This window comes from Eubalaena glacialis, chromosome 17 (genome assembly GCF_028564815.1).
Source record: "Eubalaena glacialis isolate mEubGla1 chromosome 17, mEubGla1.1.hap2.+ XY, whole genome shotgun sequence".
In the NCBI taxonomy this organism is placed as follows: Eukaryota; Metazoa; Chordata; class Mammalia; order Artiodactyla; family Balaenidae; genus Eubalaena; species Eubalaena glacialis.
In genome coordinates, this window is record NC_083732.1 from 55,258,990 (window position 1) to 55,275,949 (window position 16,960).

General features: G+C 39.0%; 1 protein-coding gene across 2 annotated transcripts in view; it reads left to right on the forward strand.

The window, feature by feature from the left end:
* The first annotated feature begins 4,649 nt into the window (after positions 1-4,649).
* FZD6 (frizzled class receptor 6) overlaps positions 4,650-16,960 on the forward strand; it is a 36,694-nt gene continuing 24,383 nt past the window's right edge. Inside the window, exons 1-3 of one of the 2 annotated variants that reach the window (XM_061171276.1) lie at positions 4,650-4,795; positions 6,075-6,122; positions 6,280-6,407. In XM_061171276.1, coding sequence (XP_061027259.1) covers positions 6,327-6,407 — 81 coding nt within the window. In that variant the 5' untranslated portion in view covers positions 4,650-4,795; positions 6,075-6,122; positions 6,280-6,326. Of the gene's footprint in view, positions 4,796-6,074; positions 6,408-16,960 lie in introns of both variants that reach the window. The other variant, XM_061171275.1, reaches the window with a different exon arrangement.

The window sequence follows — 16,960 nt, forward strand, 5'->3', positions numbered from 1 at the left end:
TGTGAAGTTCATAGCCCAAGGCCACAGGCTCACTAAAAGACTGAGACCTAATCATAGGTCTATAGAATGCTTCCCACACCACCCCCACGTTGACACCACAGCACTGAAGCCTTGTTTACCCAAGTTCCTTTTACCCAGTACATCATGTCTGACTTTCAACAAAAAGTTACATGGCATACTATAAAGCAAAAAACCCAATTTGAAGAAACAGAGCAAGCATCAGAACCAGACTCAGATATGGCATGTTGGAATTATCAGACCAGAAATTTAAAATAACTATGATTAATATGCTAAGAGCTGTAAATGAAAAAGTAGACAACATGCAAGAGCAAATGGATAATGTAAGCAGATAAATGGAAATTCTAAGAAAGAATCACAAAGAAATGCTAGAGATCAAAAACAGTGTAATGGAAATGAAGACTGCCTTTAATGGGCTCTTTAGTAGACTGGACACAGTTGAGGAAAGAACCTCTGAGCTTGAGGATATGTCAATACAAACTTCCGAAACTGAAAAGCAAAGAGAGACAAAAGATTGAAAAAAACATTGAATAGAAGGTCCAGGAACTCTGGGACAACTACAAAAGTGTAACATATGTGTAATGGGACTACCAGAGGAGAAGAAAGAGAGAAAGGAACAGAAGAAATATTTGAAGAAATAATGACTGAGAATCTACCCCAAATTAATGTCAGGCACCAAACCACAGATACAGGAAGCTCAGAGAACACCAAGCAGGATAAATGCAGATAACAAACATTACACCTAGGCACATAAAATGCATACTGCAGAAAATTAAAAATAAAGAAAAAATCTTGAAGCCAGAGTGGGGGGAAAATCTTACTTATGGAGGAGGAAAAACAAGAATTATATCCAACTTCTCCTCAGAAATCATGCAAGCAAGAATAGACTGGACTGAAATATTTAGTGTTAAGAGAAAAACCCCACCAACCTAGAATTCTGTATCCTGCAAAATCATCCTTCAAAAGTTAAGGAAAAATAAAGACTTTCTCAGTCGAACATTGAGGGAATTTGTTGCCTTGCAAGAAATGTTAAAATAAGCTCTTCAGAGAAAACGAAAATTATATAGGTCAGAAACATGATCTAATAAAGGAAGGAAAAGCATTAGAGAAAGAATAAGTGAAAGCAAACTAAAACTTTTATTTTTCTTATTCTTAATTGATTTAAGAGATAACAGTTCGTTCAAAACAGTAATAGCAACTACATATTCAATGATTATAGCTTATGTATAAGTGAAATAAATGACAGCAATGATATAAAGGGTGGGCGGGAGGAATTAAGAATGCTTTGTTATTATAAGGTACTTGCACAACTCCTGAAGCAGTATAGTGTTATTTGAAAGTGGACTTGGATGAGTTGTAAACATATATTGCAAACAATAGGGCAACCAATTTTTAAAAAAAAAGTAAAAAAAGAAGTAAAATTGATATGCTAAGAAAGGAGAGAAAATGGAATTATACAAAATGCTCAATTAAAACCACAAAAAGCAGAAAAAGAGTGGAAGGAAAAAATAGCAACAAGACCAAGGGCAATGAATAGAAAATAGTATCGTAATCCAACTATATCAATAATCACTTTAAACATCAATGGTAAAAATCCACTAATTAAAAGGCAGAGATTATCAGAGTAGATGAAAACACAAGCCCCAACAATGTGTTGTCCACAAGAAACCCATTTTAAAAATAAAGACACATATAGATTAAAAGTAAAGGAATGGAGAAAGATATGCCACACTAACACTAATCAAAAGAAAGCTGGAGTAGCTATATTAATTTCAGAAGAGCAGACTTCAGATTTATCGTAGGTATACAAGGCTGATTCAACATTTGAAAATTCATGTAATCCATCATATCAACAAGCTAAGGAAGAAAAATCATATAATCATGTCAATATATGCAGAAAAAAACACGATGAAATCCAACACCCATTCAAGATAAAAACTCTCAGCAAACTAGGAATAGAGGGGAAGTTCCTCAACCTGCTAAAGAACATCTACAAAAAACCTACAGCTAACATCATCCTAAAAAGCTAGAAGCTTTCCTGCTGAGAATAGGAACAGGCAAGAATGTTCCTTCTCACTACAGTATTCCTTTTCAACATTGTACTGAAGTCCTAGCTAATGCAATAAGACCAAAAAAAAAAAGAAAGAAAGAAAGAAAGAAAAAGTATACAGATTGGGAGGGAAGAAATAAAATTGATTTTGTTTATAGATGACACGATTGTCTATGTAGAAAATCTGGAAAGATCTACTAAAACACTCCTGTAACTAATAAGTGATTATAGTACGCTTGCAGGATACAAGGTTAACATAAATCTCATTGCTTTCCTATATACCAGCAATGAACAAGTGAATTTGAAATAAAAAATACAATACCAATTAAAAACAAACAAATAAACAACCCCAATACCATTTACATTAACATCCCGAAAAATGAAATACTTGAGCATTAAACTAACAAAATATATATAAGATCAATATGAGGAAAACCACAAAACTCTGATGGAAGAAATCAATGAAGAAATAAATAAATAGAGATAGTTGATGCTCAGGGATAAAAAGACTCAATATTGCCAAGATGCTAGTGCTTCCCAACTAGTGCTTCCCAAATCTATTGATCTATAGATTTAATGAAATCCCAATCAAAATCCCAGCAAGTTATTTTGTGGATATCGACAAAATGACTCTAAAGTTTATACAGAGAAGAAAAAGACCCAGAATAGCCAACACAATATTGAGGAAGAATAAAGTTGGAGACTGACACTACCGACTTCAAGACTCACTACAAAACTACAGTAATCAAGGCAGTGTGGTATTGGTGAAAGAATAGACAAATAGATCAATGGAACAGAATAGAGAGCCCAGAAACAGACCCATATAAATACAGTCAACTTATCTTTGACAAAGTAGCAGAGGCAATACAATGGAGCAAAGATCATCTTTTCAACAAACAGTGCTGTAACAACTGCACATGCAAAAAAAGAAATAAATCTGGTCACACACCTTTCACAAAGATAAACTCAAAATGAATCACAGACCTAAATTTAAACACAAAACTATAAAACTCCTAGAAGATAACATAGGAGAAGATCTAGAAGTCCTTGGGTTTGTGATGACTTTTTAGATACACACTTTTTAGATACAACAAAGGCACGATCCATGAAAGAAAAAATTAACAAACTGGACTTCATTAAAATTAATAACTTCTGCTCTGTGAAAGAGGAGGTCTAGAGAATTAGGCGTTAAACCACAGACTGGCAGAAAATATTTGCAAAAGATATATCTGATAAAGGATTATTATCCAAAATATACACAGGACTCTTAAAACTCAACAATAAGAAAACCAACAACCAAATTAAAAGACATGCCAAAGACCTTAACAGACATCTCATCAAAGAAGATATACAAATGACAAATAAGCACATGAAAAAATGCCCATATCTTATTTCATCAGGGAAATGCAAATTAAAATAGAGATACCACTAAACACCTATTAGAATAGCCACAATCCAGAACAGTAACAACATCAAACCTTGGCGAGGGGTTAAACACCAGGAACTCTCAAGCGTTGCTGGTGTGAACACAAAATGGTATAGCCACTTCGGAACACAGTTTAGCACTTTTTTTTTTCTTTTATAAAACTGAATATACTTTTACCACATGATCCAGCAATCTGGTTCCTTGCTATTTACCCGAAGGAACTGAAAAGTTACTTCCACACAAACACCTGCACACAGATGTTTTTTGTAACAGCTTTATTCATAAGAGCCAAAACTTGGAATCAACCAAGATGTCCTTCAGTAGGTGAATGGATAAATAACCTGTGGTCCATCCAGACAATGCAATATTATTTATCACTAAAGAGAAATGAGCTATCAAGCCATGGGAAGACATGAAGGAATAGTACTGAGTGACAGTGGCCAGTCTGAAAAGGCTACATACCGTACGATTCCACTGGAAAAGAGAATGTATGACATTCTGGAAAAGACCAAACTTGGTGACCGTATGAAGATCTGGTGATTTTCAAACGTTAGAGGGAAGGGATGAATAGGTAAGCACTGTGAGATGACGCGTGGCACAGCTGGTACTAAAAACTGGGTTGACTCCTAAAGCAGTTGAACTTTCTATTACGGTTCCGCATCAGTAAACCATAGGACCTGCCAGGGCTGAAATCCCATTGCCACCTGTGCCTCCGGTTGGTGACCAGACTCCCTGAATTAATAAAAGGGTTTTTTGGTTTTTTGGTTTGGTTTGGTTTGGTTTTTTTAAGACAGATACCCAGCAAGTTACCCACTCTCCAACTAAGGTCACTTGGGCAATTGACTTTCCAGAGCAAATTGGCCCCGTTTAAGAATTCTTGGCTCCTGAAATTCGTAATAAATTGGGTTCTTCTAAAAGAAGCTTTATTTGGGATTCTAGGCTGAACCCCTCTGGACAGCACATAAGAGACGGCAAAGTGGAGGGGGCTCCCCGGCCCAACAGCTGGACCCCGACACCGCGACACCGTTCACCCGGCCCGGCCGGGCCGGCCCAGAACCAGGCCCGGCCGGCACAGCGCGGGCGGGGCCCTGGCGGAGAGCCAGACCCGCCGCTGCCGCCGCAAGCCGTGACCTGCCCGCCAGACCTGGCGGCGCAGTCTCGCGGGATTCCTCAGCTCTCGCTCCCGGTGCGGCTCCTGAGGTGGCTAGAGTCCCGGACACTCCCGGGAGCCGTCTCTGGTCGCGGGGGTACGGTGGGCTGGACGGGGACGGGGAGGAAAGTGCCTTCGACCGCCGCCCGAGGTGAGGGTCCTCGGGCCCCGACTGGGCGGGCGGCCGCGGCCGGGCGGGCGCTGGGGTGAGCGGGGGCGGGCCTCGAGGGGTGCGGGGCGGGCGGGGGGCGCGCGCTTGGAGCCGCAGGTGCGGGGAAGGCGGCGGCGGCGGGACGGTCCGCACCGGCCAAAGTTTTCCCGGAAGTTGGGGAAAGGCGATGCCGGTCCCCGCGGGGCCAGGGGCAGGTGCCCGGCGTTGGGCCCGGGCAGGTGCCCGGGGGTGGGGTGAGTTGCCCTGCCTGGCGCTGGAAGTCGGGGCACCGGTGTGTGTTGGGGGATGGGGTGGGGGCGTGCGATTATTCGTGGCTCCGGGCCCACAGCCTCCCTCCCACCGAAACTCCGTCGCCGCCGCGGGACAGCTTTGCTCATTTCCCTTTTCCGTGAGATCGCTACTCCCCCCAGACCTTGAATACTAGTTTCGCTCCTCCGCAGTAGGAATCCTAGAAGTCTCCCTCTAGTTGGCCTTTTAAAAAACGTAAAAGTATGTCTCCAGAAGAGTGCCACAAAAACTGGCCCTTTAGAGTCTTTAAAGAATTGAAGAACTCATGAGATCTTAAGGAATTTCCCTGGGACTCGGTTTTCTTGTGCGTAATAAGATAGCCAACAGGGGCTTTTAGGTTTTACAATTCTATCAGCCCTTCTTAACTTAGTCCCATCCCCACCATTTTCTCCATCTCACTCATCCAGTGCCCCCCTTTTACCCTGTGTTCCGTACAGCGCAAGCCTCCTATCATCCGTTCCCTAGAGATGAGACTTCCTCAGCAGGCGATAGATTCTGTGCCAAGGCAGGTGGAAGAGGATCTCGATGGGACGAAATTTTCCGTCGTTTTTCCGGTGTTAGTTACCTAGGGTGAAAATCTTTTTTTTTTTTTTTTTTAATATTTATTTATTTATTTATGGTTGTGTTGGGTCTTCGTTTCTGTGCGAGGGCTTTCTCTAGTTGTGGCAAGTGGGGGCCACTCTTCATCGCGGTGCGCGGGCCTCTCACTATCGCGGCCTCTCTTGTTGTGGAGCACAGGCTCCAGATGCGCAGGCTCAGTAGTTGTGGCTCACGGGCCCAGCTGCTCCGCGGCATGTGGGATCTTCCCAGACCAGGGCTCGAACCCGTGTCCCCTGCATTGGCAGGCAGATTCTCAACCACTGCGCCACCAGGGAAGCCCTAGGGTGAAAAATCTTAACTCTGCACTTTGACGTACGCATTTGAGTCTATGACAAACGTTGCTGATACACCCTTTTGGTTGTTTTTACAGTAATTGACCCAGAACCCATTTTCAGGAAAAAGAGCTTCCTTCAAAATGGTAAAATAATTAAACGAGGAATTTGAGCATTTTATCTTTGGATGGAAATCTGAGAATGAAAAGAGCGATTAATCCAAGCCATGTGGTAAAATTAGGAATTTGAAGAGAATGGAAACGTTTACATTTTTGTGGACATGTATGTTTCTACCCCTCGTAGGAGGGCACAGTCTTTTCACCTGTGAACCAATTACTGTTCCCAGATGTATGAAAATGGCCTACAACATGACATTTTTCCCCAATCTGATGGGTCATTATGACCAGAGTATTGCGGCTGTGGAAATGGAGGTGAGTAGTTCTTCATATCTTTATGGAAAAATAGTTTATGCTGTGTTCTGGAATAAACTATAAATAGGACCTTTTTTTTTTGAAAAAAACACGCACACAGTAAGGGATTTCTTCAAGTTGTATATAAGTCCTACTTTGAATAAATCCCTTTGAGAATTAAATCTCCCTACTAACTTACGCTCGTGTACATCTGTGGCCCTGCTTAGTGGATTTGCTTAAGATCGGGTTCATTTTATACGAAGTATAGTTAATGAATGATTTTGCAATGTCTTGCACCTGTCAAATATTTTGCTCTCCTGAGTAAATTATGGTAGTTCCTCTAGAAATGTGAATTCTGAATTTTTCCTAATTGATTGAACGTATAATCTATATTGCCTGGACTAAAAGTGCTTGGACTACATGTATTTTCATAAGTAGTTGTTATGTTCACTTGGCCCTGTTTTTCTGAAGCAAATCAATGACTAGAAGATTTTGGGGCTGTAGATAGTGTTTTGCTAAAAAGTGACACTGTTTTTCTTTAAGCATAGTGCTTCAGTATTCTTTGTAAGATACCTGTTTAAAAACAAAAAAAACAAAACACACACGTCAGGAGAGGAGCAGAGTGACACTAAAGATTGCCTCAGGTGCCTCAGTTACCTGCCTCTGGTTTAGAGATACGCAGATTGCTAGGGAGGTGTGGGAAGAAAGAGTTACCTGTAGAAACCTGTCCTCTCCTACAGATCTGTTAGGTGGATAACTTTCATGAAGGAAAGAAGACAAATGTTTCTGTAGTTTTTTTCCAGAAAAACTGAGGATGGTAAAGGCTTTTCCCCCTCAGATTGTTTCTAAGAGTTGAAACCCCAGGAATTTTAATATAGACACAGCTTTAAAAACTGACCAGACTTGATTTCGCAGCTTCTAAAGTCTTCCATTGTTGTTTAGTTGAATAGTTGTCCAGCTACCTCATTGTAGACTCATGTCTAAAATAGGAAGGCTTTTGAATACTAAGTAGAAGTACTTTTAAAAGATACTGCAAATTATATTACTATAATCTTTCAGTGGTTTTTCAAACCAGTGCAAGGTGTCTTTTTGAACACTGAACAGATGATGTGGTGAGACTTCCATTGGTTAATCAGAAACATTTTGATTGTTTAATCTGATTAAATAAAGTATGTAGTATGAGTAACTTCAAGGAATAATTATAACCTTCATTCACATTTTTTCTGATAATAAGTGTTTTATAACTCATATCTTATAGAGTTCTTAAAAAATTTTTTAAATATGGTCTCCTTTTTGTATAGTAGCTACATGCATTTTGAATGCTGACATTGACCTTATAAATTCAGATAATTTAGAATTCCTTATCATAGAGTACCATTATGAAGATAGGGAGAGATGCATCCCTGCTATTAAATACTATAATTATAAGATGATAAGAACTAGTTTTTGTTCTAGACATGTCTGTTTAAAACCAATTGTTTCTGACCCAAAAAAGGTTATTTTTCATTTACCTAGCTTCTTTCCCAGGTAGTTTTGTGTCTGGACTTGATATCAAGAAGGCATTTTTGTTCTTACCTCCTTTATTTGATTGCTGACATTAATAATCTCTTCATTATATCATCTACACTTTCTCTTAGCCTTTAATATTAAGTTTTATTCCATAAATCACATTTCAGTTGGTTTAAGGATATAAAGAAAGCCATCAAGCAGTCATTTAATACCAGCATTAACCTAAGTTTACAAAAGAAGAAAGGGAAATGGAAAGGCAAAATAATATCAACCTAAATCAGACTTTAAATCCCTATAAATTATCTTTTTGGTCCAGTGTATTACGCTTTTCCTATTGCCCCGTCTTTATTTGTCCTTAGCCAGTGGCACTCTCTTTTAGTTCCTGTATTGAATGTCCAAAATTCTATAATTCGAGAGTTGTAAGTGACTTAAATATCATGCAGAGCTTCTTATCCTATTTTGTGCCATTGACCCATTCTCAGAATTTTAAAATTTAAATAACATGAGTAGGATTACAAAGGAAACAAATTATATTGAAATATACATCTATTTATAGCCCAGGTTAGGAAGCTTTGAACCTGTCATTATATAGGTGAAGAAACTGAAGCCCAGAAAAGTTATGATTTGTCCAAGATCTGAGCGCTATAATCTGATGCAGTCTTCTCTGTTAACATGGACCATAATGTCATCTTTAACGGTTTTTGTGGGGTGTTTTTTTATCCTTGACCTTATTAGATAAAAAAGAAAATATTTCCCGGATTACAATGCCCTGTGTTAATTTCAATCTTTGCTGCTTCTTCCTAAACTTCATTTTGATAAAAATTAAGCAGGGAGATTTTTTTTTTAACCTCTAATCAGCTCTACCTTTCTGTTTCTCATCCATGCCTTGAATACAAAGTCTTGTCAAAATTTTTAGATCAAAAATAAAATCCTTTGCCTTCAGCCTGTCCCCTCTGGTGGTGCCAAAGTGATTTCAGTAAAATGCAAATCCGTGCAGTCCACTCTGGGGTTAAAATTCTTCACCATTTCCCTAAAGCTGGAAAAATAAAGACCTGACCAGGGCGGCACCTAAGGTTCTTTATATGAGACCTTGCCTTCCTGTCCAGCTTCCCATCTCGTTGCTTCCCATGTTACACACTCTGCTTCGGCCAAGCTGACCTGTTTGTAGATGTAGAACTCAGATCCATATTACTCCCTCTCACTTCCGTACAATTGCCCATATTGTATCCACTGCCTCCTGTGCTCCTTACCTACCCTTCTTCATCTGCTCAATTTCTTTACATCTCAATTGAAGCAATAACTCTGTGTCTAGCGAAGCATTCCTTTCACCTTTCTCCCAAGCATATTTAATCAGCTCACTCTCTACACTCTGATAGTACATAATATATACAACTGTTCTTATACTTACCGTGCTGTATTGCACTTATTTACGTGGCTCTCTCTCTAGCTTTTGAGGTTGTTGAGAGTAGGGATGTTTATTCATTTCTATGTCTAATGCCTAGTACAGTGTACAGTGCCTCTGAGCATGGTAGATGTTCAATGAAGGCTAAATAAAGGAAAAGGAGATGTTTCTTATTCTAATAAATCATCAATGAGAATTCTCCCTCCAAATGTTTACCTTTCTCCTTTATCTTCTGCAGAGTCTACGTGGAAGGCACTAATATTTTTATTTTTATTATTTTTTAACATCTTTATTGGAGTATAATTGCTTTACATTGGTGTGTTAGTTTCTGCTTTATAACAAAGTGCATCAGTTATGCATACACATATGTTCCCATATCTCTTCCCTCTTGCGTCTCCCTCCCTCCCACCCTCCCTATCCCACTCCTCTAGGTGGTCACAAAGCACTGAGCTGATCTCCCTGTGCTATGCGGCTGCTTCCCACTAGCTATCTGTTTTACGTTTGGTAGTGTATATATGTCCATGCCACACTCTCACTTTGTCACAGCTTACCCTTCCCCCTCCCCATATCCTCAAGTCCATTCTCTAGTAGGTCTGTGTCTTAATTCCCGTCTTGCCCCTAGGTTCTTCATGACCTTTTTTTTTTTTTTTTTTAGATTCCATATATATGTGTTAGCATACGGTATTTGTTTTTCTCTTTCTGACTTACTTCACTCTGTATGACAGACTCTAGGTCCATCCACCTCACTACAAATAACTCAATTTCGTTTCTTTTTATGGCTGAGTAATATTCCACTGTATATATGTGCCACATCTTCTTTATCCATTCATCTGTTGATGGATACTTAGGTTGCTTCCATGTCCTGGCTATTGTAAATAGAGCTGCAATGAACATTTTGGTACATGACTTTTTTTTTTTTTTTTTTTTAAACATCTTTATTGAAGTATAATTGCTTTACAATGGTGTGTTACTTTCTGCTTTATAACAAAGTGAATCAGTTATACATATACATATGTTCCCATATCTCTTCCCTCTTGCATCTCCCTCCCTCCCACCCTCCCTATCCCACCCCTCTAGGTGGTCACAAAGCACCGAGCTGATCTCCCTGTGCTATGCGGCTGCTTCCCACTAGCTATCTATTTTACATTTGGTAGTGTATATATGTCCATGACACTCTCTCACCCTGTCACATCTCACCCCTCCTCCTCCCCATATCCTCAAGTCCATTCTCTAGTAGGTCTGTGTCTTTATTCCCGTCTTGCCACTAGGTTCTTCATGACCTTTTTTTTTTTTTTTCCCCTTAGATTCCATATATATGTGTTAGCATACTGTATTTCTTCTTCTCTTTCTGACTTACTTCACTCTGTATGACAGACTCTAACTCCATCCACCTCATTACAAATACCTCCATTTCATTTCTTTTTATGGCTGAGTAATATTCCATTGTATATATGTGCCACATCTTCTTTATCCATTCATCCGATGATGGACACCTAGGTTGCTTCCATGTCCTGGCTATTGTAAACAGAGCTGCAATGAATATTTTGGTACATGACTCTTTCTGAATTATGGTTTTCTCAGGGTATATGCCCAGTAGTGGGATTGCTGGGTCGTATGGTAGTTCTATTTTTAGTTTTTTAAGGAACCTCCATACTGTTCTCCATAGTGGCTGTATCAATTTACATTCCCACCAACAGTGCAAGAGTGTTCCCTTTTCTCCACACCCTCTCCAGCATTTATTGTTTCTAGATTTTTTGATGATGGCCATTCTGACCGGTGTGAGATGATACCTCATTGTAGTTTTGATTTGCATTTCTCTAATGATTAATGATGTTGAGCATTCTTTCATGTGTCTGTTGGCAATCTGTATATCTTCTTTGGAGAAATGTCTATTTAGGTCTTCTGCCCATTTTTTGGATTGGGTTGTTTGTTTTTTTGTTATTGAGCTGCATGAGCTGCTTGTAAATTTTGGAGATTAATCCTTTGTCAGTTGCTTCATTTGCAAATATTTTCTCCCATTCTGAGGGTTGTCTTTTGGTCTTGTTTATGGTTTCTTTTGCTGTGCAAAAGCTTTTAAGTTTCATTAGGTCCCGTTTGTTTATTTTTGTTTTTATTTCCATTTCTCTAGGAGGTGGGTCAAAAAGGATCTTGCTGTGATTTATGTCATAGAGTGTTCTGCCTATATTTTCCTCTAAGAGTTTGATAGTGTCTGGCCTTACATTTAGGTCTTTAATCCATTTTGAGTTTATTTTTTTGCATGGTGTTAGGGAGTGTTCTAATTTCATACTTTTACATGTAGCTGTCCAGTTTTCCCAGCACCACTTATTGAAGAGGCTGTCTTTTCTCCACTGTATATTCTTGCCTCCTTTATCAAAGATAAGGTGACCATATGTGCGTGGGTTTATCTCTGGGCTTTCTATCTTGTTCTATTGATCTATATTTCTGTTTTTGAAAGGCACTAATATTTTTATGTGGTTTACATATCATCCACCTTTGATCTGCCTGAGCCTAGTTCTAATAAAATACATCAGTTGATATCCTCTATGTTCTTTCCCATTATTAGCTTGACACATGTTTATTTTGAATTTATTTAAAAGATTAGATTTTTTAACCATTTATATTTATATGGAGTGAAAAAATTAATCTTTTGATTGGACCATTGTATTATAAACTATATGTGTCAGATTTCTTTTCAAACATTGTACTTTAGTACTTAATCTATAGTCCAGTCAAATACTAAATTATAACTGAATATGCCTCAGCTTTTACTTTTAAAATGTGTTTTATAGTTTCTCTAAAGAACTGATTGTGTTTTACACTTCCAACCTAACTGCCTTTGGCTCCTGCTGGTCCCAGTTGAATTTCCAGTGTTTACTATGAATTAACATTAGGATGAGGGGCTGAAGAATTATCTGATGATTATGGCAACCAATTGTGCCTTCTTAGCTACCAAGAATTTCATGTAAGTCAAGAGGTCTATTTCCCTCCTCTTTTATGCCTTAGTTTTCATTATGTGTGATGGTTATCCTGGTTTATGGAATTTATAACATTTGTGGTCATTGCTGATCTGTGATTATATGAGATGGTTTAGGGCAGTGGTGGTCAAACTTTAGTTCATAGACCAGCAGGTTGTGAGCTTGTTAGAAATGCAAGTTCATGGACCCCATCCCAACCTACTGAATCATGATCTGTGAAAGTAGAGCTCAGGAAACTGATTTAACAAGCTGTCCAGGTGTTTCTTATGAGCGTTAAAATTTGAGACCCAGTGGTTTAGAGCAGGGAATGCAGACATTTTCTGTAAAGGGGTGAATAATAAATATTTTTGGCTTTGCAAAACATTCAGTCTCTGTCACAGCTATTCAACTCTTCAATTGTAGCCAATACAAATGAGTGTGGATGTTTCAATAAAACTTTACTTATAAAAACAGATAGTGCATCACTTTTGGCCCACAGGCTGTAGTTTGCTGAACCCTGGTTTAAAGTACTTGAAAATGTTCTTAAGGATTACACACATAAAGCATGTAATAAAAATCATTATTGTGCATTCTTATTAATATGTTACCATATGTGTTATGTGTTATTTTCTTTCCAGATAAGTTTTAAGTCAAGTTTATCACAAACCAAAGGATCTGACTGAGATATCCTGGTCCTTTAGTTTTGTTTCAGAGGTTGCTTGAAATAAGGGACTTTGATTTTTTCCTTATTTTATTATCTGAGACTGAAGTCATTTGTATTATTACAAAGAGTTAATTTACAATTCTGAATAGTAACTTGGCTTTGTAGTGAAAAGGATGTTGTACAGTCTAACTCTCCCAAGTGGAAAAACAAATGGTTGCTGCTTTTCCATTGTGTTGCTTTTTGTTTCATATCTAGAGCATTGTTTCTCAAATTGTGAGGTTGATGTCCCTTGAGAGACTGATTTCATCCAGAAAGAGCTGAGGCTGATCTAGGGAAAATGGAGACCAGAATATTGTATTTTTCTTTTTGAATTGCCTTCATTAAGGCCTAGGCAAAGCTAAGTCATGTATTGTGTTTGGAACAGCATGTGGTTGTTCTACTTTTGAACAGTCTAAAGGGAAGTGAGCCAAAAAAAAAAAAAAAAAAAAACTCCATTCCTTTCCACCTGTTAATATGCACTAGTAAAATGTCTCTAATCAATTACAAATAAAGGGATGGAGAAAAACTGTATAAACAAACTTTAAAGAAAAAGTCTGTTTCTATTGGTTTTTAAACATATTCATCTGCTTTTAGATGAGTCTAGTGGACCCCTTCCTTTCCTCCTTATTCTCCACTCTTCTACCCCATACAAAAGGAAAGAAAATGTTTAGTGTGACTAACCTCTTTATTTTTCAGGGAAGACTTTCTGAAAATAGGTGTAATTATTTCTGAAAGTAAGCTATTGAGTCATTTAAAATGAAATAAATATAGAAAAGTGTTCCAGATCAGTTGTGTGTACAGTGGCTACTGTTGGGTTTTAAATGTAGAAACTATAAACTTACCTTCCTTTCTGACATTGTACTGCAGTAGTAGGGAAAGTACCTTGACTAATTCTGAGTCTACAGAATCAGGGTTAGACCTGTATGTGAACAGAGGACAGTATTTCTCCTGGGAGTCTCTGCCGATAGGCACAAAGTCCCTAGGGTCATTCCTTGTTATTCCACAGTCTAGGATATTATTAGTTATGCCTTCAGGAGAGCCTGTCCACAAAGAGACATGGTTCTTTTAGACAATGGGAAGACTGTTGTGTTGTGATTTTTTCCTTTCCTTGAGAATGTGGCATGTAGATAATGAAGCTTTATTACTCTAGTTTGTATATGTGTATGTATTCATTCATTAATGTTTGTTGAGTGTGTACCTGAATGTGAATTATAGTTTTTCAAGTTACAAGTTTTCTTCAAATAAATTCGCTGCCCCTTTCTCTCTCTCTCCTCCTTCTGGGACCCTGATAATGCAAATTGTTAGTATGCTTGATGTTGTCCCAGAGGTCTCTTAAATTAAGCCATCCTCATTTTTAAAAAATTCTTTTTTCTTTTTTCTGTTCAGCTTGGGTGATTTTCACTACTCTGTATTCCAGTTCACTGATCTGATTCTCTGTATTATCTAATCTACTGTTGATTTCTGTATTATCTAATCTACTGTTGATTTCTTCTAGTGTATTTTTTATTTCAGTTATTGTATTCTTCAGTTCTGTTTAGTTCTTCTTTGTAATTTCGAACTCTTTATTAAATTTCTCACTGTGTTCATCCATTCTTCTCCTGAGTTTGTTGAACATCTTGTGATCATTGTCTTGAACTCTTTATCTGGTAGATTGCTGATTTCCACTTTACTTAGTTCTTCTTTTGAGGTTCTGTCTTGTTCCTTCGTTTGGAACATATTCCTCTGTCTCCTCATTTTGCCAAATTCCTTGTGTTTATTTCTATTTATTGGGTAGGTCAGTTATGTTTCCCAATCTTGGCGAATTGGTCTTATGTAAGAGACGTCCTGTGGGGCCCAGTAGAACACGCCCCTCTGGCCACCAGAGCTGTATGCTCTAGGGGTGCCCACTATGTGGGCTGTGTGGGCCCTTCTGTTGTGACAGGGCTAACAACTGTGAGCACCCTGGTAGGTGGGGCTGGTCCCCAGCCCTGCTGGCTGCAAGTCCCTGCCTTGTGTGGTGGCTGCCAGAGGTAGTGGTACCCACTTACCACTAATAGGCTAGAGGGAAGACTCCAAAATAGTGCTTGCCAGTACCAGTGTCCTCGTGGTAGAATGAGCTCCCCAAAATGGATGCTGCCAGTGTCTGTTTCCCCAGGCGGAGTCCCGGCCTTCTGCCTCTCTGGGAGCCTCTCTAAGATCAGTAAGAGGGTCTGACCCAGTCAGATTACTGCCTCTGCATTGGGACTTGGAGTGTGTGAAGTTTTGCATGTGCCCTTTAAGAGTGGAGTGTCTGTTTCCTGCATCTCTCCAGCTCTTCTGTATGCAAGCCCTGCCGGCCTTCAAAGCTAGACATTCTAGGGGCTCATCTTCCCAGCGTGGGACCCCCAGGCTAGGGAGCCTGATGTAGGGCTCAGACCCCTGGCTCCTTGGGGAAAACCTCTGCAATTGTGATTATCCTTCCATTTATGGGTTGCCTACCCTGGGGAGTGGGTCTTGACTGTACTGTATTACTACCTCTCCTACCTGTCTCATTGTGGTTCCTTCTTTATATTTTTAGTTGTGGAAAATCTTTTCTGCTAGTCTTCAGTTTGTGTTCATCAATAGTTGCTCTGTAAAGCTGTAATTTTGGTGTGCCCATGGGAGGAGGTGAGCTTAGAGTCTTCCTACTCCACCATCTTGGCCACACTCTAAGTTACAAGTTTTAAATTAAATAATTGACTCTTCAGTGGACAAATTATTTTGCAGTACCAACCACTTATTATATATCTTTGTCTAATTTCTAAAGTAAAGGTCTTTTGGAGAAATACTTTAAAATTTGTAGTGCTCGCTAAGAACTACTTAAAAAATAACAAGTTTTCTGTTGTGGAAATAATGCAGATTTCTGTTTTTTATTCTTGTCTTGGTATTCCAGGCCCTGGTTTGCATTTTTTAAAAAGAAGTTGACTTGCCTGAGATTGGTCACATTCATGATAACAAGTGGCAGAGTTTGTACCACTTGATTATACAGTAGTCCATTAACATTCTCAAAGAATTTACTCAACTCCTGTAACCACTTTGACAATATTTGCTCTGTGAAGTGTAAACATTTAAGGACCCCTTTAGATCTTTAGTGAGTCTGTTGCCCACCTAAGGCGCACCACTTTTTTTTTTTCAATCATTTTTTTAAACTTCTTCACTTTTTCTCAATTTTCATTACTATCACTAGAGGTTGGCTTTCTTTTTGGTGACATTTTAAAGTAAGAAATAAAGCTCTTACCACTTCTTGAAAGTTACTGTGTGACACCATGAGTAGAAAGCACAAATCCTGAGATGAGAATCAGATGCTTTACGGTCACTTGGCCTTGGTCACTAGTAAAGTGGCTTCTTCCATGTACCAGGGGGATTCTGATTCATGCTTCAGAAAAGTGACAAATGTCTATATAACCTGCATCTTTATTGCTAAGGGAGGCAAGGTGCAGGCAAGATACTGCCACAAGCCCACTCTGCTTAGGCTTAGCTTTATGTATTTTTTAAAATCAAAATATTTTTCTTCTTCTGATCCCTCTCTATTAGCCTTTTAACCCAGAGTTTCTCTTCAGGATCTTATAGCACCAGCAACCCCGGGTCTATACTATGGTTCCTTCCATTATCATGTCATTAGATCATGGAGAGCTAGCTGGTGTGTTTTAAGGAAAAGGTGTAGTATGACAGAAGTAGGCGTTCTGAGAGTGTGAGCAGTACGCTCATGCTGCTTTCCCGTGTCTTTAAAATCTACTCCGGCCACTTGAAGAGGGAATGATGTTGGCTACACCTGATGTCATAAGTAGGTGACTAGAAAACACCCAGTTCATGAGAGGTCTTGGGCTGATTATCTCTAGATGTCCCATAGTTGTGTCCAGTGTCTACCAGGAACCATTAGCAGAATCAAAGTGGAAGGTTCCTTTTATTTATGTAGGGTTAATCTCCTCATTGGTACATACCTTTGGCCTCACCAGCTTTATGTCCTAAATATGATGGGCCAGCGTGATGTCCTGTGAAATAGTGATAT